We start from the raw sequence: 23,680 nt of genomic DNA on the forward strand, positions 1-23,680 counted from the left end.
CAGATACTGCTTCTATGCCTTATGTACCTGTGTCATGTTCCTGGAATGGAGTCTGAGAAAGGAAGGGAATAAGCATGTATTGAGCACCTGTTATATCCCAGGCACTCTGCTAAATACTTTACAAATATCATGTCATTTGATCCTCACCACAACCCTGGAAGGTAGATACTATGATTATCACCCCCATTTTACAGATGAGGAAACTGAGGGAAGTAGACTTGTGAAGGAAGTGGCTTGCCCAGAGTCACACAGCTAATAAGTGTCTGAGGCCAGGTTTGAACTCAAGTGTTCCTGACTCTATGTCCATACCCTAGTCATTTTTTCAGAACGTTGATTTTGGAGAAATGTGGATAGACTCATACCCATGCTCTTTAGGCTATGCTGGGACTAGGAGTCAACAAAATGAGCAGTCACCCAGGATGGACTGCACATAGACGTTCATTTTCTGAAAGTCAAGCTATAAGTATTGTAGTGAAGGTTCAAAGCTTCTGATACATGCTAATGCATAGGTGGTTGTGAGGAAGAGGTGCCAAGTTTAAAACCCAGGGCTTGTCATAGCCCTGTCTTTTACCCAAGCCAAGATTCAAACCTGTTAAGTCTTAGTCAGCTGGTTTGTCACCATCATCTCCATCACCATCATCCTGCCCTTATGTGTGCGTGTACCCTAGAACTCTATTCTTTGCCCTCTACTTTTCCCTTCCCATTTTTTCCCTTATCTCTTTTTTTTCCTTTTTCTTTTTTTTTGTGGGGCAGTGAGGGTTAAGTGACTTGCCCAGGGTCACACAGCTAGTAAGTGTCAAGTGTCTGAGGCTAGCTTTGAACTCAGGTCCTCCTGAATCCAGGCCTGGTGCTTTATCCACTGCACCACCTAGCTGCCCCACTTCCCTTCTCTCTTAACTTTGGTCCTCTCTTCATTTGCTTTTCTCCTGTCCTCTATAAACTTTCTCTTTGTGATCTCATCAACTCCTATAGGTTCAACTATCATCTCTTCACTACTAATCTATATAATCATCCCTTACTTATCACCAAAATTCCAGCCACACATCACCAAAGGCATGCTGAATATCTCCAGATGGGACATAGGCATGTCAGGAAAACTTCAGTTCGAACCTAGCTTCAGAAATTTACTAGTTGTGTGACCCTGGGCAAGTCACTTACTTCAGTTTCAGCTGTAAAAATGGGGACAATAATAGCAGCTATGTCCCAGGTTTCTTGTGAGGTTCAAAGGAGATAGTATTTGTAAAAAATGCTTAGCACAGTGTCTGGCACATAGTGGGTATTATATAAATGTTTATTCCTTTCCCTTAACTCTAGCTTCTTTATTTCTGCTGAAGGCACCACTATCTTTCTAGTTACTCAAGTTTTCAACCTGAGCATTCTCCCTCACCTCTAATATATCAAATATGTCTTATCTATTCCATGTCTTCAAAGTCTCTCATATCTATTCCCTTTTCTGCACTTATATGACCACCCTTCTGGCTTAAACCCTCATTACCTCTTGCCTCAGCTATTGTAATGGCCTATTGATTGGTCTCCCATCCTCCAGTCTCTTCCCTCACCAATTCATATTCCAATTTGATACTCCCAAAGCACAGGTCTGCTTCTGTTTGACATTTACAACCTCTCACAACCTGGTTCCAACTCATCTGTATTTATCTCATATTACCCACAGACATTCTATGTTCTAGCTAAACTAGATGACTTGATGTTTTCTGTATAAATAGCATCATATCTCCTGCCTCTAGGCTTTTGCCCAGGCTATTCCTGATGCCTGGAACACCCTCCCTCTTCACATCCTCCTCTTAGAATCTTTAGCTCCCCTTAAGCATCAGATCAAGTGCCACTTTCTGCTCATGGCCCTCCCTCTGCACCCCCCCCCAGTTATTTTTTACAGATATTTTTAGAGTTTGTATTTACTTACCTAAAAGGAGGTAGGTCCTAAGGAACTTTTATTTATCATGGTGCAGCATGGTCCCAAGGAATGGATGTTAGCAAGGGAGGCACCCTCATGGCTGACTCATACGTCCCACTTCTTAGGCCCTAGAGGTTAGCCTACCCTTGTTCTGAATAATTAAAGCCAGTTTCACTCATTTCAAGTCAAGGGCTCATCTTATAGCTCCCATTATATCTTTTTTGAATTGTGCTCCACTCATACCTCTTTGAGATATTAAAATGTAAATTATGCAACAGTCATTAATTGATGAGAATTTCTCAATAAGGGGGAAATAGTTGTAGGTGTTAACTATAACACACCATAAGGAACAACAAAGGGGCAGGCTTAAGTTGCAGTTCAGACGTAGTCTTTAGTGTAATATGTCAGAAAGATTTTTTTTCCATTTAACTTTATGTGAAATAGAATCTATGGGGGAAAAGGAAATGCAGACAGCTCCCTATAACCTTGGTTCTGTCCTAGTATACATCTATATCTATATAACTAGATAGATATAGATAAATACATATAGGTATCTTTACAACCACATACATATATTAAAACTGACTATATATACATACATGTGTATATATACACACATTATATATTATACACACATATTTTAAAGAAACAAGTTTAGCTTATAGTTACTGTTATATTCTACAAGTCACACTGCCTCTGGCTGCCATTTCCTTTCCACCTTTGCATTCTGTCATGTTCCTTGGCTCAACATACTTCATGTTATGCCTATCATCACATCTGGTAACTGTAGACTAACACAATTCAGCTGGAAAAGAAAGACAGACAATATGTACATCTGGCTAGGAGTGAGAAAATGTTCATTCTTGATTACTGACACCCCTTCTCTTTGCTAACTTGAAGGGCAGGAGTCCTGACTCCTTTAAATTCCTCTCTCTAAACTCCGGGAGAGGTTATAGGTGGCCATGGTAGCTGGCAAACCCTCTTGGGCCCTAGGAAGTAGGGCCAGGGGATCACACTCCTAGCCTCTACCAGACATATTCTAATAGTAGAATCTACCAGAGGACCCCAGATCTCTATCTGGGACTTTAGAGATTATCTAGTTCAACCTCTTCATTTGACAGAAGAGGAAACTGAGGCCCAGCGTGCTAAGATGGTTCTTGCAAATATACACCTGCTGAAAGCATGGAATCATCGCAATCAACTCCCCAAATGGTACAGTTGTGCCTACAACAATTATATGTTGACTCAAATACATGCACGCACATACAGCACCCTGAGGAGGTATACAAACACATGACATGGCTCCCTTCTACTGGAGTCAGGGCACCGATAAAGCGCCCACATAGGGAAGGGAAAATACTCAAGGCCTTATGACCACCTCCATAAGCTAACACCCGCCCCCTCCCTCTCTCCTCCCACTGTAGGATATCAATAGAATTATAAAGATCCTGTTTCTGATATACCGGTGGTTACTGCATTGCCCAGCTCACATAAACACATTGGCTTCACACAGCCTCCATGTAGTCAAGAGGACCAGTGCGTGCTCCTACTGCAACAACCATACTTGTTTTTATGCTGTCTTTGAGTCAGCTGTATTGCCTCTCCTGAGGTGTTAACACATAGTGCCATTACCTCCTTTTGGAACCATTCCAGGGTATGGGGAGAAGAGGGTCAGTCTTATATAAAGTAGAATAACACATTACCCATGCTAATTTTATTGCATAAATATATCTTCTGCATTAAGGACCAGAGAAATTTTCATCATTAGCATTAAGCGCTTTAGGATTATTATTATTATTATTAAATAATTATTATTTAGCATTATTCTTCCCAGAGAGCCTTTAAAAATGCAGATATTCCTAGGAGGGCTAACATTCTTCAGTATTCTAGTCTGTGATCTCATGGAATATTGGGATATTGGACTTATGTCCTTTCAGGATTAAGACCTGAATAATTTTGTGCATTAGGGTGAATTAATTTGTCACCTCTCTAGTGGCATATAAAAGCAAGGGGAACAGTAGGTGGGGAGAGAAAGGAGGAGAACAAGATGTTGGAAGAAAAATAAAAAGAAGAAGAAGAAGGAGGAGGAGGAGGAAAAAAGAGAAGAAGAAGAAAGAAAGAGAAGAAGATAAGGAGAAGAAAAGAAGAAGAAGAGTAATAAAGACAAACTTTGACTCCTTCATGATTTGACCTAGGGCTGGCTCTGACTACAGGATTAGATTCAGATCCACTAAAGACCAAAATTCCTTGTCTTGATACAAAAGCTTACTGTATCTTTCCCTCTGCACCCCCAATCTTCTTAATTTTATATGGGTGCCAAGGGACATTGTAGTCGATGGCCACATTAAAATGCCCATTCAGATAGATGTACTGTTACACCACTACCTTCTTTAGAGTGAGTAGCCATGTCTCATAGAAAATCTAGGGGCTGGAATAAGAGAAGCCTTCAGGTCAAGGTCAATGGTGAATTGGCACAGAGGAGGGCATCTTCCTACTTCTGCCCATGTTCTTCCTTGCCAAAGCCTGAAAAAAATCCACCTCTACCTTTATCTGGATACTTGTATAGCTCCTAACTCATTTACTAATCAAAGAAAATAAATCCTTTCCCAAAGTGGTTCCACCCTGATATTCATCCCAGAAGAGAGAGAAACTTTAGAGAAGTCATTTAAAGGTTCAGTTACTCTCAACATAGTTGGCCAAACCATTCTGATCTTGAGATAGTGTTTCTAAATTTCTTTGTAAGGGCTTGGGACAATTCAAAGTTGCACTGAATCTCAGGCATAAAGACAGGGCTAAAAATATCCCCCCAGAAATCCCACCAGATGGATGGAATGATTTTTTTTAAAAAGTGGAGCAGGGGGAGAAAAACCACTCGACTGTCACAGAGAAAATTATCAAGTGTATTCTATGTCTTGTTCCTATATCCTCCCTCCATCTCCTGTCTCTATAGTCTGCCTTTTGTCTCTGGCCCTAGGTCCTGTCTTTATCAGTAAACAGTCCTCTAAAACAATACAGACTCATTTCTCCACCAAAAACAAACCAGATAGCAACAAATTGAATGTTTCAATTTACTGTTAACTAAATGTAATCAAAGAAAAAACTGGACTTGTCCCTAGCCTATTAGATTTCTTTCATTCTCTTCTCTTCTTTCTATCTCCCTTTCTGCTTTCTAAACCAACCAAAAAAACCACACCAAATAAACCCAAACCCAAAGACCTCAATCGTCTTTAATGCCACATCCCTTCTGATTCCTTTTCTTCCTCTTCCTGGGCCTCATTTCTCCATGCAAATAGTGGTGGCCAGGTGGGAAGACCTACCTTGCCCAGGCCTGGAGTATCTTTCACTTTGTTGACTGCCCTCAATAAGCAAGGTGGAGCAGGAGGTGGGGAAGCCTGAAGGATCCCACTGAAGCTTGTAGAGAAGAGAGGTGACTCGGATGCCGATGATGTTGAAGGTCGATTCTTCTTCTTTTTGGAAGACAGATTCAACTTCTGAGCAGCTCTGAAAGGGAAAATCGAAGAGATGGAACTTCAAAAGAAAATGACTAGGAAACCTTTCCCTGTTCTAGAGTCACCTCTGGCTCTTTCCCTTCGAGGCCTCCCTAGTCTTGATACAAAAGCTTGAATATTTTTTTCCCCTCAACACCCCCACCCCCATTTTCTCTGCAGGAGGCATCCCTTATATGGCATAGCTCACTTAATAAGTCACACCATTGCTTATGCAGTTTTAAAAAAAAAAGTCATTTAAAAAATGGACGGGTCTGCAGTTACCAGTCACAAAGAATTGTTTGTTATCCATAAGGGGTGAAGGAAACAGGCCATCTGGGGGAGGGGTTGAAACAGCCCCCTATTATGTTAATCATTCAATAAATTCTCTGGTGAATAAACTGAAAGTGTGAGCAGCTATTTTTAAGGCCTAACACCTTGTAAACCACAAACCAGGTCTGAAGAAGGCCCGTGGAGGGACCAATCAAGGTTACAGCATGTGTGCGGTTATGAAGGAGGAACACAAGCCATAGTTCAAGGGGTGAAGATGGAGAAACAAAACATTTTTGAGGAAAATGGCTCCCCATGACCACTACTACCCTCCCTCCCGCAAAACGGGATGCGAATGGCCAACAATCTTCTTTCAGGAACAGGGTGCCAACAATACACATGCTGTACACACAGAAAATAGTCCCTTTGTGCAACAAGTTAAGCAAACTTTCCCCCACATCCCCAATTGTCCGCAAGTGGAAGCTGCAGAGATTGGAGCCAGTAAAGACGGAGAGCAGGATAGGTAAGCAGAGAGGACTGGAAAAAGGGAGGTCTTTAGCAACAGCAATAATATTTGGTGCTCTTTATCACAACTCCCCTCCGAACGTCTCTAAGAGTCACCCGACATTTATAAATTCTGTAATTTTGCTGCCATGCCCTTGAAGGGAGAGAAAATACGAAGAGCATGGAAGTGTGAAACCAAGTGTTTTGGGGTTTTTAAAATTTTTTTAGGAATACACAGGCCCTACATGGGTGGTCTTTTTCGTTAGGAGGTCTTTCAGCAAAAGAAATTCGCCAATAAGGAATGAGAAAACAAGGGTGGTTTTGCGAGCAACATACAGAAACGACATTCCAAAACTCAGACTGCGATTTTCACATTCATTTTTGTGGACTGTGTTCATATTTACTGAGGTTTTCATGTAGAACCTTTGTCCTATGAATACCAATACAGTGCTCTCAAACCTTATTAAAATTGAGCAATAAAAACCATCATAGGGGCAGCTAGGTGGCACAGTGGATAGAGCACTGGCCCTGGAGTCAGGAGTACCTGAGTTCAAATCCAGCCTCAGACACTTAACACTTATTAGCTGTGTGACCCTGGGCAAGTCACTTAACCCCAACTGCCTCACTTAAAAAAACAAAACAAAACATCATAGTTCTCATTTACATAGTGCTTTGAAATTTGCTGAAGCACTTTACAAATATCATCTCATTTGATCCTCACCCTGTAACTTAGGTGCTATTATTATTCCCATTTCAAAAATGAGGAAACTGAGGCACAGAGGAGTTAAGTAATTTGCCCAGAATCACACACCACTATTGAGGATCTGAGGCAGAATTTGAACTTAGTTCTTTCTAACTTCAGGTCCAGCGCTCTATCCCACTGGGTTACTTAAATACTTCATTGACTACCACTGACTCTGCTGTCAAGATCAAATGCTCCAAACCTAACCCACCATTCATCATAAATTCAATAGCAGGACAAAAGCCAGGGAATACTTCCTGATGGAAAGAGAGCTGGACAGAAGAACCCAGTATTGTTTGCAATTTGGCTGCTGGCTCTCTTGTTGACCCAATGTTAGTCATTCATTTCCTCGCTAATTTTTTTCAGATGTAAAACTGGGAGGCCCGTTTCAAGGGAGAAGTGTTGATGTACACTGTGCTTCTGAACAAAAGACATCACTAAAGGATCATAGATTATAAAATGAGAGCTGGTCTCAGAGACTACTGAGTCCAATGCCTTCATTTTATCACTGAGGAACCTGAGACTCAAAGGAGCTTAAGTGATTTGCCCAAAGTCACACAGGGTAATAAGCATCTTAGGATCACAGCTTTGGAGGTGGAAGGGGTCTCAGTAGTCACCTAATCCATCCCCCTCATTTTACAGATTAGTAAACTGAGGCCCAGGGAGGTTGAGTAACTCATTCAAATTCACATATATAATAAATATCAAAGTTAGGAAGAATATGAATTCAGGTCCTTGGATGAGAGAGTGGTTGCTCCTTCCATTATATCATGTAATCCCAATACCATGTGCAAAAGGTCTATCTATCTATGTTTGTGTATATCTATGTATGTATCTACATATGCACATATATTAATTTAATAATAAATTAGATAGATAGATATAGATAGTTGTTGTTTAGTCATTTCAGTGGTGTCTGATTCTTCAAGACCCCATTGGGAGTTTTCTTGGCAAAGATACTGGAGTGGTGTGCCATTTCCTTCTCCAGAACGTTTTACAGATGAGGAATTTGAGGCAAACAAGGGTAAGTGACTTGTCCAGGGTCACACAGCTAGTAAGTGTCTGAGACTAGATTTGAACTCAGGACTTCCTGACTCCAGGCCCATCACTCTATACTCTATGCCACCTAGCTGCCCTATATATATATATGTGTGTGTGTGTGTGTGTGTGTGTGTGTGTGTGTGTGTGTGTGTGTATTATTACAATTATATATTGTGTAATATATAATTACAATTAACTTAATATATTAATACATAATATAGTTATATATTATGTAATATATAATTAAATACTCCATTATAAAATATATAGCACAGTATAGGATATATTATTATACTATATTATATATTATTACATAGTATTATATATTTATGTTACCTTAAAAATAAAAGCTCTGCAATATTTCTTCTACATGACAGAAATGCCACTGAAGTGAATTAGAAATCGTTTTCTAAATTATATCTTTCTAGCAAGTAGGAAAAGGAAATCTACTGTCATTTGTGTAATTTCTTCCCACATTTCCTGATATTTTTTATCTAAAAAGAATGGAGGGAGGAAAGGAGATGGAGAGAAATTAGTATATGTATTACCCAACTCTTGGCTTTCTGCTCCTCTCAGTAACCTTATTAATCTCTGGGATTCTCACTGCTGCTGGAGAATGAGTCACAATTCTTCCCTCCTTGCTTAGACCAGGAAGCTCTTTTCAGTGTGTGAGTTCATTTATGCTTTTAAGAGTCAGTGACAAAGGGAAAAGACACAACCTGCCAGGATTGCTTTCTTTTTCCCTTTCCTTGTTTCAGGTTTGGAACTGCAATACTTTTGCTGAGGGAGGGGGCGGGGGGGGGGTGAGAAAGAGCAAGTGATTGTCGAAGACTCTGCTATCTGAACTCAAAATAGAAGGGGAGATGAAGATAGTAAGGGGGCTGGGGAATGAAAGGCAGTTAGAGGTGTGAGTGCTTACTAATTTCCCTCCTCTTGACAGCGCCAAGCAAGTACCATACTAAAGGAGGAGTTAAATTTCCTTTTCGTGACTATAGAGGGCAGAGCTGGGACTGGAGGATGAAAACCACAGGGCAGCAGATTTTGGTTCAATACAAGAACTGTCTAACAATTCGAGTTATCTGAAAATTGAGTCAGCTTTCTCATGAGGCAGTAAGTTCTCCATTACAGCCAGTATATAAGCAAAGGTTGGATAACCACTTCTCAGGGATGCTATAGAAGGAATCCATGCATCAGATAATGGGTTGGATTAGCTGACCTTTAAGGTCCCTTCCAATTCTAAGATACTATAATGCTACTCAATTGCATAATTACAACTTCACTTTAATCCTTTGTCCCTGAAAAAATGAAGGGTGCTTCACATAGGGGAATTGAGCAGTTTCTATTTCAAAGCAGGGGGTGAAATGAAATGGGGAAAGAGGGGAAAGATTTTTCAGGGGAAATGTTTTTTGTTCATTATTTTCTCCTCAGAGTATGCACGTATGAAAGAAATAATGAAAGAAAAATATATGTATAAATATATAATCTATTAAGAAATAACATGGCAACATCTGATTGTAATTTTGATGTCAATATAATCACTTTCCTAATCACTATTAAGCATCATGCAAATGGTTGGAATATTTAGGTTCCTAAAAATATAGAAATCAGTTATATCAAGAATTGTTTGATTCAGAAATGTAAAAGAGCCTCAGTCACAAAGGGACCTACAAAAGTCAGATATTTTGTAATTAATGTTGTAGGGATTATTTCAAAACGAACCAGTTTGATATGAGCAACAAATGAATGAAACAACCTCCCTGTTATTCTATAACTTTTAAAATAGTAAAACCCAAAGGTTGTGTGGGAAAAATAAAACCAACTGATCTCATTAACTCAGTTATTAGCAAACACTTCCTAAAGTTATTCATCCTGGGCTACATCTTTAAATAACCTTTAACACACACACACACACACACACACACACACACACACACACACAAACCGTTTAAGACCCAATTCAATCCTCTGCCTTTCATTTCAAGGAAAAATAGTTATCTCTTGTAATATGGAATGATTTCCCACCCCACCCCCTGTAGACAGTACCTCTCGAGAGCTGTTAAAAATATCTACCATAACAGAAGCACTCTGTTGGCTGTTTTCTTTAATCAGTTGGACAGAGCAATGCCATTCTGGTGGCATATGTTGCTTTCTTTAGACAGATTCATGAGGACGTAGAATGGTGTCATATAAAGTGGTAGGTTCTGAGTCAAAAGACTTGAGTTCAAATCCTCCTTCTAATACTTGCTACCTATGAGATTGGAGATGAATCACCTCACTCCTCTGGGTCTCAGTTTCCCTATGTGTAAAATGAGGTAATCGACCTAGATTGCCCCAAAGTCACTGCCAGCTCTAAGTCCGGTGATCCTATGATCTTAAGAGTCAGAGTAAATCAGTGGCATGAAATCTAATGAATTTAGCCAGTGCTGATAACAAGAACTACATTTTAGGCTTGAATTAAACTGATCAAGTAAAGGATTTAAATAGATATTACTTGGATAATTTGGTCTGTGATCTTGATGTGAGATTTCCCTCCAATGGTGCAAGTCAAATCCTTTCTGTGGTTTCTAATCTTGTATGCTCCTTTTTTCAAAAATCAACTTCCATAAATTAGTAACAGGAGTGGTGGCCTTTCTCAAACTCTCTATTTCCAGAGTACCAAAAAGAAATAATCAATTAGCATGTTATTCCGTGCTAGATAGGTCTACCATCCTCATCATCTTTTCTGGTTACACTGCAACCATCACGTTTGTCTCTGACAACACTAGCTTGAAGTCAATATGGAAAATGTTAGCCCCATTTAATAGAAGAAACTGAAGCTGAGACCACCCAAATACCTTGGTCAAGATCAAACAATTAGGTATTTGAAATAGGATCTGAATCCAGGTATCTCCCAATTCCAATTCTAGTGTTCTTTTTTGCCATTCAAATAACCTTTCAAGAATGTTAAACTTTATTAAGACGAGAACTTCATTCTCCCCAGAAGGGAAAGGGAGGAGAGGTTCACTCCTTCCACATATGATTCCCTTGCTTCTGAACATTATGAATGCCTAATGACATCCTGGGAATATATTCCTAGTGTCTAACGATGGTGCAAAATGTATAATTTTGCTGTGTGTATAAAAAGCTTTGTGACAATTATGGGATCATTCAGGGCTATCTCAATTTGACCCACACAATGGATTAATGAAACACCAATTGAAAAGCTGCATCTGAAGAGTGTTGGCTGAGCCCCCAAACCATGCTGCACCTGCTATATATGAAGGGCACTGACCCAGAATGCAATGTGGATGGCAAATCTCCAGCACCAGGATGGAATACACATGTTGCAAACTAACTGTGCAAACTCCAAGTGATGCTACGAGCTACAATTGTTTAGAGTCCATTACAAAAGACTTCAAGACATTTAGGATTAAGAAATCTCTGGTAATATATGATGATATGACAGATCATAGAAGCTCTGAGGGAAATCCACTGGGTCAATGTCACTGGAATTGAGGATAACAAGACAAGATATAACAGTCTGGTATGGCAAGAAATTAGAGAAAAGTTGAGCTTCTGAAAGGAGCTAAAAGGGTTCCAGAGAAAGATTCTCATTACACTTCACTTTGAACTTTTGTTGTTGTTCAGTCACTTCAGTTGTGTCCAACTGTTACCCTGTTTGGTGTTTTCTTGGCAAAGATACTGGAGTGGTTTGCCATTTTCTTTTCTAGCTCATTTTACAGATGTGGAAACTGAGGCAAACAGGCTGACATATTTGCCCAGGATCACAAACTAATAATTGTCTGAGGCCAAATTTAAACTTAATCTTTCTGACTCCAGGCGAGGCACTTTATTCACTGTGCTGCCTACCTGCCCCCACACTTTGAAGTTAAGTTTTAACCTTTAAAAAAAAATGACTTTCAAAAAGATAATGTTTGGTGTTGGTAGGTAAAATACAGTGGATTTAAACTTCAAACCACATTAATTTGGAATTGTCTTGTTTTGATTTAAAGAGGCACTAATAATATTAACCCATAATACAAATGGTTCGATATTCTATCAGTATTGATATAGCACAGTAATTGTCACACAGGTAGCAAATATAGACAGCTACATGTGCGTATGCATGTATGTATATGTAAGAGAGACAGAGAGACAGAGACAGAAAAAGAAGGGAGAAAAGGGGGAAGGAGGAAAAACACCACCTGTAATCTTTTAGAAAAATGTTGAAATTCATGTAAGTTTGCAAAATTTAGGTGGCGGCTAACCATTGGGATCTTGATTTGTTAGCAACTCAAGTAACAGGTAGAATCACTTCTCTATTAATGATCAATAAACATGGGCAATGTAGATGATATCACTTTCTCCTGATGACGCGAAATTTGTTAGAACTTTATGGAAAAGAAGTTTTCTTGAGATTATTGAGACATATAGGCATATTTTGAAGACTTGACTAAAAACTTTTATGGTTCTATGATTTTGAGGCCTCCCTCATTTCTTCAGAGGTCCTTTAGTCCATGTTGATATCAGATTGGTGATTAAGCTCTTATGAAGTTGAAACCATAGAGCATCGGTAACCCCAACTACTGGTGACCCAGAAAAGAAAGTTTTTTAACCTCAGTCCTTGATATCACCAAATGGTTTAATATCAAAGAGTGATACAGCTTTAAGGAAATGATACCAAAGAAAATGTATTCTCAGCTGCTTTGCCACTGTACCTTAAGGATCTCTCCCTCTAAAATTTTCTATATGTATTATGTTATTATTCAGTTGTTTCAGTTGTGTCCAACTCTTTGGGATCCCATTTGGGGTTTTCTTGGCAAAGATACTAGAGTGGTTTTCCTGTTTCCTTCTCAAGCCCATTTTGCAGATGAGGAAACTGAGGCAACCAGAGTGAAGTGACTTGCCCAGGGTCACACTGCTAATAAGTGTCTGAGGCCATATGTAAACTCAGGTCTTCCTGACTCCAGACCCAGCCCCCATCCACTGTGCTGCCTAGCTGCCCCTAATATGTATTGTACCTCCGACTAATTAAAGTGTGAGCTCTTTGAGGGCAGGAACTGTCTTGTTTTTCCATCTGGATACGCAGCATTTAGCAGAGTGTTTTGTACATACTAAGAACATATAACTATAGCTAGTTCTATTTCAATACATATTGAATCTATCTATCTATCTATCTATCTATCTATCTATCTATATATATGTGCATATACATATACATTCATGAGTTGGTATTCATATGTGTTACTCAGGCTGTCTGTGATTCTTCATCTCTCTTGGTACAAAACCAACCCACCTCCTTTATTTATTTGGGGGGGGGGCAATGGGGATTAAGTGACTTGTCCAGGGTCACTCAATAGCAAGTGTCAAGTGTCTGAGGCCATATTTGGACTCAGGTCCTCCTGAATCCAGGGCCGGTGCTTTATCCACTGTGCCACCTAGCTGCTCCCTACCTCCTTTTTGAAGAATACATTTGATGATGTCCCTTGTGGTATTTCTTATAAATAACAAAACATTTTCCTAAAAATGTTTGAGCCAGACTAACAATGCACCCCAAGGGCTCTCCCTTAATAAGGAGTCTCCTATGCTTATGTAAAACTTGCACAAGATTCCTTAGTAGATACAACCATAGAAGTTATTTCTCAATGACCCTCTGATTATACAATTTTCCCTCATTAAGCAAAGCATAAAAGAGGGAGGCAGATTTTCACCAAAGGTGCTTGCCATGGTCATGGAAGATGCTCTGTGAGGCATTTAGGGAGTGTCCCTATAAATCTATGAATTCTAAAATGAAATGCCCTCTAATACCTGCCATCCACAGCCGAATATCATCTATACATAGAATGTAATGGCTTCAAAATCTTCCGTTCTCAATTCTGCTCTCAGCCACATGGCCTTTAAAGGCCCTTCAAGGCCTTCTACAATCTTGCCCTAACTACCCCCACCTCACAACCCCTGACTTTATTCACCATCATGCTGCCCCATTCTCCCTTGATTCTAGTCAGACCAGCCTCCTGTCAGTCAGCCAGTCAATCAGTCAGTCAGTCAATAAACATTAAGCACCTCCTACATGCTGGGCCCTGTGCTAATTGCTTTTGGTTTTGGTTTTGGTTTTGGTTTTGGTTTTTTGCAGGCAATGGGGGTTAAGTGACTTGCCCAGGGTCACACAGCTAGTAAGTGTCAAGTGTCTGAGGCCAGATTTGAACTCAGGTACTCCTGAATCCAGGGCCGGTGCTTTAACCACTGCGCCATCTAGCTGCCCCACTGTGCTAATTGCTAAGGATGCCAAGGAGAGTAAAAGACAGTCCTCAAGGAGCCCACTGTCCTGTGAAAATGATGCAATCCTTCCCACCTCCACCCATTGTCCTAACCTAGAATATCCAAGTCCTAACCACCCTTCAAGGCAAAGATCAAGAACCCCCTTCATGGGGAACCCTTTCATGGCCCGTCCTGGGGGGACCCTCTCCCCTAGGGCTTCTGTAGCATTGCTTGTCCATCCCACAAAATGGAGCATTTTGTATTCTGCTCTGCACTACATTAAAGCCGTGTTCTGATGCATCATCAGGGAGTGAAATGACCTTGGGTTCTTGACAGCTCTACCAGCTGGCTCCTTTAACAAGTCTTAGCAAGCTGGAACTTTTGTTTGTGAACCCAGGAGCCACTGAGTCACTGTCCCAAAGGCCAGGCGAGCTCTGGTCATAGAGGCTTAACAGAAGGATGGCTCTCTCTCAGGAGATGGATTTTGGGGGGGGGGGAGTTGGGAGTGTAGGGAGAAGGAGGCACAGTAAATCATGAAGACTTGCTACTAAGAGGTAGAGATATTTTGACCTATATTAGTGAAGGGAACATCTACCCCCAAAGAAACCACAAAACCATAAAGGCATTAAAGGATCCTGTCTTTATCATATCATAGCTGCTTCCAGGCTTGTCTTCAAAACTAGATTGAAAGCCTCTCCAGGGCAGGGACCATGTCTTTTTTGTTTTCTTCCTTTTTTTCTTTAAAATTTTTTTTTTTTTGCAGGGCAGTGAGGATTAAGTGACTTTCCCAGAGTCACCCAGCTACTAAGTGTCAAGTGTCTGAGACTGGATTTGAACTCAGGTCCTCTTGAATCCAGGGCCAGTGCTTTATCCACTGTGCCACCTAGCTGCCCCCAGGGACCATGTCTTATGCTTCTTTTGTGACCCTCAGAGTGACTAGCACCACAGTGCTCTCAATATGGCAGGCAATTACTATTCAAATGATTCTCATAAATGCCACCAAATTTTTAAATATAAAATTCCAAGATTGAATAGACTTACAGCCTTATGCTATATGTTACACAGCTACTTAATGACTGAATCAACCCAAAGCAGTTATTTTATTTTATTTGAGTCAAATAAAATCAGATGATTATCATTAGTCTAATAGCAGAGAGAAAACAGCGACATATTTGTGTAAGTAACTTAAATCAAATCAAATATGAGCATTTACCAATTACTGACCTGGTTGCTTAGCAACATGCTTTCATATCACAGAGGGAAAATATCTCAGCTGAGTGAGTTAGGTCATGCTTAGGATTAGGATATTAAAGGCAAACTGTATTTTTTTTTAAAGGCTACACCCTGACTTTATTTGGAAGTCCTTGTATGAACTAATGTGTACATGCGTGTGTATGTGGATAGGCCAACCTCTACCCCTCAAAGGCCTCACCCAGAACACACACACAATAAAGAGCTGTATTGAAAATGCATTTCAGTTCTCTGGGAAAGTCCTTCAATCAGTCAACAAATATTTTTTGATGGGCAAGGCACTGTGAACTCAACAGACAAAGAATATCCAAAAAAAAAAAAATACTAGCTGACACTGTCATGCTCCAAGACACTTGCTACACACTGGGTCACAAGACCAAAGATTTCATCTTGGAGGTCATTGACTCAAACCCTCCCCACACATACACACCCCATTTTACAGATGAGGGTACTGAGTCACGTAATCTAAGGTGATCTTCACAACAGCTTTGTGACATAGGTAGTGGAGGTACTATTATCCCCATTCACAGATGAAGAAATGGAGGAAATTATCTCATTTGATCCTCAATTATCCTGTGGCATAGGCAGGGCAGGTGTTTTACAAATGAAAGGCTCAAAGAGGTTATAACTACTAGACAGTAGAACTGAGATTTGAACCCTAGTCTGTATACTCTAGGGTTCTTTCTATTATACCATACTAGCACCTGACAAAAATCCTTGAAGTCACCTAATAGCTACTGTATACGCAAGAGTCTGTATATAAGAATATGAGAATTTATGGTCCACTTAAACCTCTTGGCACAACCACACAAGCTAAGGTCATGCATCAGTCATGCACTGTGCAAACCCTATACCACTAACCCAAAGAGCTTCATTCAGAGCTGTGAACTTTCCCTGAATCCTGCTTACTTGGCAGCACTCCATTCACTGATGCTTGGATAGACAAAGGGAAAAAAAAACCCCACAAATTGTGTGTGTCCAAAGATCATGCTGTTGGTGCCGTCATTCATGTGTATCCTATTTGGTACCTGAAAAGATGGAAAGTCATATCCCTGTAGAATGTGAAAGCCAGAAAAAACATAGAGGGTGATGTCATCAAAGTCCCTGCATTATTTCCGATGAAGAAACTAATACCAAGAGGAATAAAATGATTTGTCCAAAGTCAGACAAGTGGAACTCAGGATGCTGATTCTCAGGTCACAGTACCTTGCTCATTCTTATACTCTGCCTGTGTTATGAACAGATTAAGATACTGTGATTGACTGAAATGAGGAATTAGTGAGAAGCAAATGCATCTATCAGACATCTGTTTAGCCTCCTATTGCAAAGGCCATGGGAAGGTAAAACCTTCTGTCTTGCTTAAAGTGATTAGCACACTAATATGGAAGTATACTTGTAATTCTTATACCAACAGGGAGCAGTTTTTTTTTTCATTTGCTAATGGCCCTTGAACAATAGTTCAGTCATTTCAGCGGTCACTCTTCGTGACCCAGTTTGGGGTTTTCTTGGCAAATATATCGTAGTGGTTTGCCATTTCCTTCTCCAGCTCATTTTACAGATGAGTAAACCGAGGCAAACTTAGTGAAGTGACTTGCCCAGAGTCACACAGCTAGTAAGTGTCTGAAGCCAGATTTGAATTTAGAAAAATGTCTTCCAGACTCCATGGCGCCACCTAGCTTCTTGCTAACAGCCCTACTGAAGACTAAAGATCAGAAGACGAAGGGAATTTCACAGGCACTCTAGTCTAAGCCCCTCATTTTACAGACGGGAAAACAAGCTCATATAGGTGGGAATCCAAAGCAGATGTCTCGACACAAAACTCGGGGCTTTTTCTACCCTGACCTTATATTCTTTACGTAAGTAATTAAGCCTTTGAAACTGAAACTCTCCTCTTTGGCCTCCTGATCATCACCATCATGGGTCGCATGCACGCTCCCGGGAAGGGTCTGTCCCAGTCGGCTTTGCCTTACTGCCACTGCGTGCCCACGTGGCTGAAGGTCACCTCGGACGACGTGAAGGAACAGATCTACAAGGTGGCCAAGAAGGGCCTGACGCCCTCCCAGATTGGTGTGATCCTGAAGGTGTGGCACAAGTGCACTTTGTAACTGGCAACAAAATTTTGAGACTTCTCAAGTCCGAGGGACTTGCCCTTGATCTTCCTGAAGATCTTTATCACTTGGTCAAGAAAGCTGTTGCTAGGGCAGCTAGGTGGCGCCGTGGATAAAGCACTGGCCTTGGATTCAGGAGGACCTGAGTTCAAATCCAGCCTCAGACACTTGACACTTAACTAGCTGTGTGACCCTGGGCAAGTCACTTAACCCTCATTGCCCTGCCAAAAAAAAAAAAAAAGAAAACTGTTCGCAAGCATCTTGAGAGAAACAGAAAGGATAAGGATTCTAAATTCTGTCTGATTCTCAAAGAGAGCTGAATTCACAGGCTGGCTCGTTACTACAAAACCAAGAGAGTGCTCCCACCCAATTGGAAATATGAATCATCCACAGCCTCTGCTCTAGTTGCATAAATTTTGGTTTATGTACTAAAATAATAAAATCACATCTAGATGGAAAAAAACAACAACTGAAAACTCAAGAAAAGTTCAGTGATAGGACCTTGTTCTTCTTTCCTGGTCACAATTCATCTGAGCCTTGGTTTTGTTTACAACAGGTCTCAAGACTATCCTTGGCTGATGCTGTTTATAGTCTGTGAGTGAGCTGCTCTAGTCTCAGAGACTGATTGAGATCATTGCTCCACGGGGGCTCTCTCCCTTCCTCTCTCCCTCCCCCATTTCTTAGAGATGCTTGTCATACCAGGCTGATGCTGTGATGTCTCAGGGCACAGATAGACTGCATCGTTATATGTTCTGTTTAGATCTGGGTTTATGATGTTTCTCCACCTCAGGTCATTATACAAGCAGTCGCTAGATAGTCCATAACCAACTTCTGTATGGCTCCAGAGAGCCGAGTGAGCATCTCTCCAATGCTGGCAGAATGCATGACTCACTGAACATGTTCCCATCTTGTTCTTTAATGTTGGGTAGGGTAGGTGAGTGCAGATAAATGGTGAAATGGATAGAGTACTGGGCTTGGAATCAGGAAGACTCCTCTTCATGAGTTCAACAGCGCCTCCAGGATCTTTGCAGAGAAAACCCCAATTGGGGTCAGATACAGTCAGACACAACTGAACAACAACAAGATGGGTAGCTGGTAAAAATACTAGCCTAGATTTATATATGGAAGGGAGCTTAAAGGGCCAAGTAAAATTCCTTCATTTTTCCAGAGCAGGAAATTGAGACACAGAGATATTTAAGTGATATATCCAGAGCCACACAGCTAGTAAGTATATGAGGCTGGATTTTGACTTAGGTTTTTCTAACTCCAGGTCCAGCACTATATACAGATAGATGTTTACAGATGTGCATATATGTCCATATATGTATATGTGTGTGTGTGTGTGTGTTGAGTTTTGTTGGGGAAAGAGATGTCCAGGCCTGTGGAGATCGGTGATCCAGATTAACACTATGAATTCAGTGGGGAAATCCCTTCCATTAAGGGACTGATCAATCAGCAAGTTTTTAACAGAGGCACTTTGACAGGCACTGAGAATACAAAATACAACGAATCAAACAAATCCATATCTAAGTACGTACAAGATAAATACCAAGTTGTTAAATCCAAGGGAGGGCACGGCGGTTGAGGGGATTGTCACTGATGTGGTAGAACATCTTATATAAATTATAATTTGTAATCTGAAGGAGGGACTAGCTGTCTATCTACTATATAATGCTAGCTCCCTCTCATGATAGATAGCTAGACAGACAGCTAGATGGATAGATTATAGGCATTACGTATTTAATTTATATAAATAGATCTGCACATTTACATTCACGTCCTGTTTTCTATTTATGTATCTATATTTGTATTTATACAATTTAAACTATACATACATACACACACATTTGAAAGACAGCTTCACAGTAGAGAAGGAGAGATACTATGCCAGCTAATTCTCATTCCATGTGGAATAGAATAGAGTTGTCTTTTTTTTTTTTTTTTGCATAACAAATACTCTCAGCTTCCTTGAGCTCAAACCCTACCGTCTTTGTGAGGTCTTTTTTGATCTCCACCATCTTCTAGTGCCTCCCCAATACCGTCAAGTGACCTTGTATCTATTTTTACATATATGTTCCCTGATAGAATAACATTTTTCTTGAGCAAAGAGATAGATTCATTTCACTTATCATGGTTCCTGGCACATGTTGTTCAGCCTTTTTTTCAGGCTTGTCCAACATTTCATGACTTGGCAAAGATACTGGAGTAATTTGCCATTTCCTTCTCCAGTCTATTTTTTTTGTTTTTTGGTGAGGCAATTGGGGTTAAGTGACTTGCCCAGGGTCACACAGCCAGTAAGTGTTAAGTGTCTGAGGCCGGATTTGAACTCAGGTCCTCCTGACTCCAGAGCCGGTGCTCTATCCACTGCGCCATCTAGCTGCCCCAGTCTATTTTATAGATGAGGAAACTCAGGCAACAGGGTTCAGTGACTGGCCCAGGGTCACACAGCTAGTAAGTGTCTGAGGCCAGATTTGAACATGGGAAGATGAATCTTCCTGACTGCAGGCCCACCACTCTCTCCATTGCTTTACCTAGATACCACTTCCTGGCACATAGTAGGTATTTAATGAATAATAAATGATTAATTGACAACTATTTTATTTGCCAGCTCCATCGCATAGTCTTTTTCTTTTCTCCTCTAAATTAACAACAGTTCAAGAAATGAGTGCTTGCTTTGGAAAATTGTGACTATACTGAGAACCACAGCAAATTCTCAGTGTAAAAAAGAGTAAAGAATGCAAATTCTCACTTGCCAGAGTTCAGCTCCCTTTGGAAAGAGGAGAATTCTTAAGTATTGGTTCAGACAGACCAAAGCTACAATGGGGCTTTTGCTGTTCATTTTTTATAGTTTTGGGGGTAGGGTGGGGCAATGAGGGTTAAGTGACTTGGCCAAGGTCATACAGCTAGTAAGTGTTAAGTGTCTGAGGCTAGATTTGAACTCAAGTCCTCCTGAATCCAGGGCCCGTGTTTTATCCACTGTACCGCCTAGCTGCCCCTTCATTTTTACTATAATATTTTACTTTCTTCCCAACTATATGTTAAAACAATTTTTTAAGTTTTGGGGTTGTTTTAAGTCTTGAGTTCCAAGTTCTATCTCTCCCTCCCTCCGTGTCCTCCTCTCTCCCTGAGACTGTAAGCAATTCAATATGGATTGTACATGGTGATATTACAATGTTCATTCTACCTTATAGATTCATAGCTTCAAGTCCATCCCTGTCATTTTTATACAAATGAGGAAGCAGACACTCAGGTGTCAAGATGATACATTTGACAAAGAGCAAATCTGGGAGGACCTAAGTATTCGGAGTCTCAATCCAGTGTTCCTTCCCCTCTAGCACACAGCCATGACCTAATATACCACCTCTGCCATGCTGAATGTCAGAGGAGACACCAAGAAAGATGTCCTGCTCTGCTGGAAGCAGAATGCTTCTTAGTAAACCAGGGGTGACCACTAAACATCTGGAGGTTTTAATGGACTGCAAGTTCAATATGAGTCAACAATGAATTAAACAGTTGATCGATTTTTGGCAGCAGGAAGGGAGGCATAGTGAGCTCTTTCTATGGCAGGAAAGAAGTAGAAATAAAGCAGATGGCTGCTGGTTGGAGAACGAATGGCTACAAGTCGGGTGACATGGATGTAATGGAATATTACTGAGCTGTAAAAAACGACGAATATGAATAATACAAAGAGCATGAGAAAACTTTGCATCTGAATGGATGCAAAGTAAAGAAAGCAGCATCAAAGAAAAAACCTACAAAATGACTGCAGCAATGTCAATGGAAGGAATAAACCCAACAACAAAACAATAGGAAGCTGTGGAATTATAATGACTTAACATAGCCTCAGAGAAGAGGCATGAACAGGCATTGCCCTCTCTTCTTTGCAGATGTAGGGGGGACCATGGGTGTGAAAAACTACATCTCATGTCTGACTTTGCTAATATGTTGGTGAATATTGCTGAACTGGTTTTTAAATTTTTCTTTCTCTTGTTTTATAAGGGATTGTTCTCTGAGAGTTAGAGGAATATACTGAGAAATGTTGGTTATATAAAATATACTGCTATGGCTATATAAGAGGATAAAAATATAAAATATAAATATAAATATTTGATAAATATAAAATATGTATGATACAAAATATACTGATAAAAGGGAGAAAGGGAGGGAGGGAAAAAGAAAAAGGAAGAGGAAGAATAAAGAGGAGAAGGAGGAGACAGAGTAGGAGAGAGGAGGAGGAAGGGAGGAAGTGAGGGAGGGAGGGAAGAAAAATAAAAAAGCAAAAAGCAAAAATGAAAGAGAAAAGAGAAAGAGGAAGTAAGGAGAAAGATACAGCATCCAGCATTAGGCACGTGATAGTCCTATAGTGGTCTTACATTTTACAAAAGTTCTTGATAAACTATAGTGTTCAAAGCTCCCAAGAAGGCAACCAGGGTGGGGAAGGGATTTGGGTTCCTGCCACACCAGGGCTAGTTAAAGGAACTGCAGATTTTTAGTATAAAGAAGAGGAGGTGGTGAAAATTGCCTCCAAGTATTTGAAGAGCCATCTTAGGGAAGAGGGATCAGACTTTTTCTGCTTGGCCCCAGAAAGCAGAACTAGGATCAGTGAGTGAAAGGCAGAACAGAGCTATTCGGTCGCAGAGTGGGTTGACTTGGGAAGTACTGGGGTCCCCCTCACTGGGTTCTTCAGACAAAATCTTGGTGACCATCTGTCAAGATAAGGAAATCTTAACCTGGGGTCTTGTGAGCTTCAAAGAAGTATTTTGGCAACTGCATTTCAACATAATTGGTTTCCTTTGTAGTCCTGTGTATTTTGTTTTATGCTTCTAAAAACATCATTCTAAGAAGGGGTCCATAGGTCTCGCTAACCAGCCAAAGGGACCCAGAACACAAAAAAGGTTAAAAAGTCCAGGCCTAGATGACCTCTGATGTCACTTCCCATTCTCTGACTCTATGATTCTGAGAATTTCCCCCCAGAGTTTTCTTTAATTATTTATCTCCCTTAGTGGTGCTGCAAACTAAATTATCTGGAAAAATATAAGAACCTGAAAAGGATTTTGATTGTTCCCTTTTAGTGTTTTCATTAAAATAAAAAACCCAGAGCTTTGTTCTTTCCTTTTCCCCTTTTTGAGCATGTGAAATGAAAAATGACATAAAATTAAACATTTGGCACAGAGATGTAATTTGTTGCCTTGAAGCAGCAAAGTGCATCAAGGTGTGATAGATATCAACGTGCAGAGTTTGTAGAGAAAGTAAAACCTTTTATCCACAGCTCTTCTTTGCTCATTACCTGTAGCCCTTGAATGGGGGGAGGGGTTGGGCAACAAAGCAAATTAATTCTCAATTCTGGGTGACATTCCTAATGGTCTAGGGGCCTGCTGATTAACCAGAAATATGACATTTGGTTTAACATTCTAAAAGAAGTCATTCCTTTTCATGAAAAAAAAATCAAGATTACTTTTTACTCAAGTTGTTTACAGGAGTTGAAATAGCAAGAATTCTCTTAGCAAATTTAATTTCAAGGGAAGTATAACTTACAATAGAAAAAGTCTAGAATTTGGAGTCAGGGTATCTGGCTTTGCATCCTGGTTCTGTTATTTAGTACCTGAATGACCCTGGCCAAAGCATTTTCACTCTTTCCTCAGATGTTAAATGAGGCCTTTCTAGTACTTAAACTGTGATCCTGTATACTTCTATAAGTCAGGGATGTCCAGAGCCATCTCAAGAGCCTGTCCAGATGCAAAGTTTTCTTGTAATCTTCGTATCAAAATTTTCAGCATGAGCACTTACACCTCAGAAATCAGAAAACGTTACAAATGAGGGCTTGATTTATTGCTTTGTTGACTTCTAAACTTAAGAAACCTGTGAATAATGCAGATCAAATGTAAAAAGATGCCTAGTGGGGTTTTTTTTTGGGGGGGGAAGGGAGGGAACAAGCATTTAATAAGTACCTACTATGTGCCAAGCACTGAGCTAAACATTTACCATCACCCTCCTGCTAAGAGAGCCTCAGTATCACAGGGGCTTCAGAATTCTCATGCCCTAATTCTGGACTGAGTTACTGAGCTGCTGGGTGACCCTGTATGAGGCACCTCGCCAGCCAATTCCTCAGGTGTTCAGCTGCAAAACAAGC

The 23,680-nt window shown here is 40.4% G+C and overlaps 1 protein-coding gene and 1 pseudogene across 1 annotated transcript in view; one reads left to right on the forward strand and one right to left on the reverse strand.

Annotated features, from left to right (window-relative positions):
• Positions 1-23,680, reverse strand: part of KIF26B (kinesin family member 26B) — a 639,143-nt gene that overhangs the window by 186,865 nt on the left and 428,598 nt on the right. The window contains exon 5 of the mRNA XM_043962875.1: positions 5,230-5,413. Within this exon, the coding sequence (XP_043818810.1) occupies positions 5,230-5,413 (184 nt within the window). The remainder of the gene's footprint in view (positions 1-5,229; positions 5,414-23,680) is intronic.
• LOC122725661 lies at positions 17,359-18,013 on the forward strand (annotated as a pseudogene).

This window comes from Dromiciops gliroides, chromosome 4 (assembly GCF_019393635.1).
Source record: "Dromiciops gliroides isolate mDroGli1 chromosome 4, mDroGli1.pri, whole genome shotgun sequence".
Classification (NCBI taxonomy): Eukaryota; Metazoa; Chordata; class Mammalia; order Microbiotheria; family Microbiotheriidae; genus Dromiciops; species Dromiciops gliroides.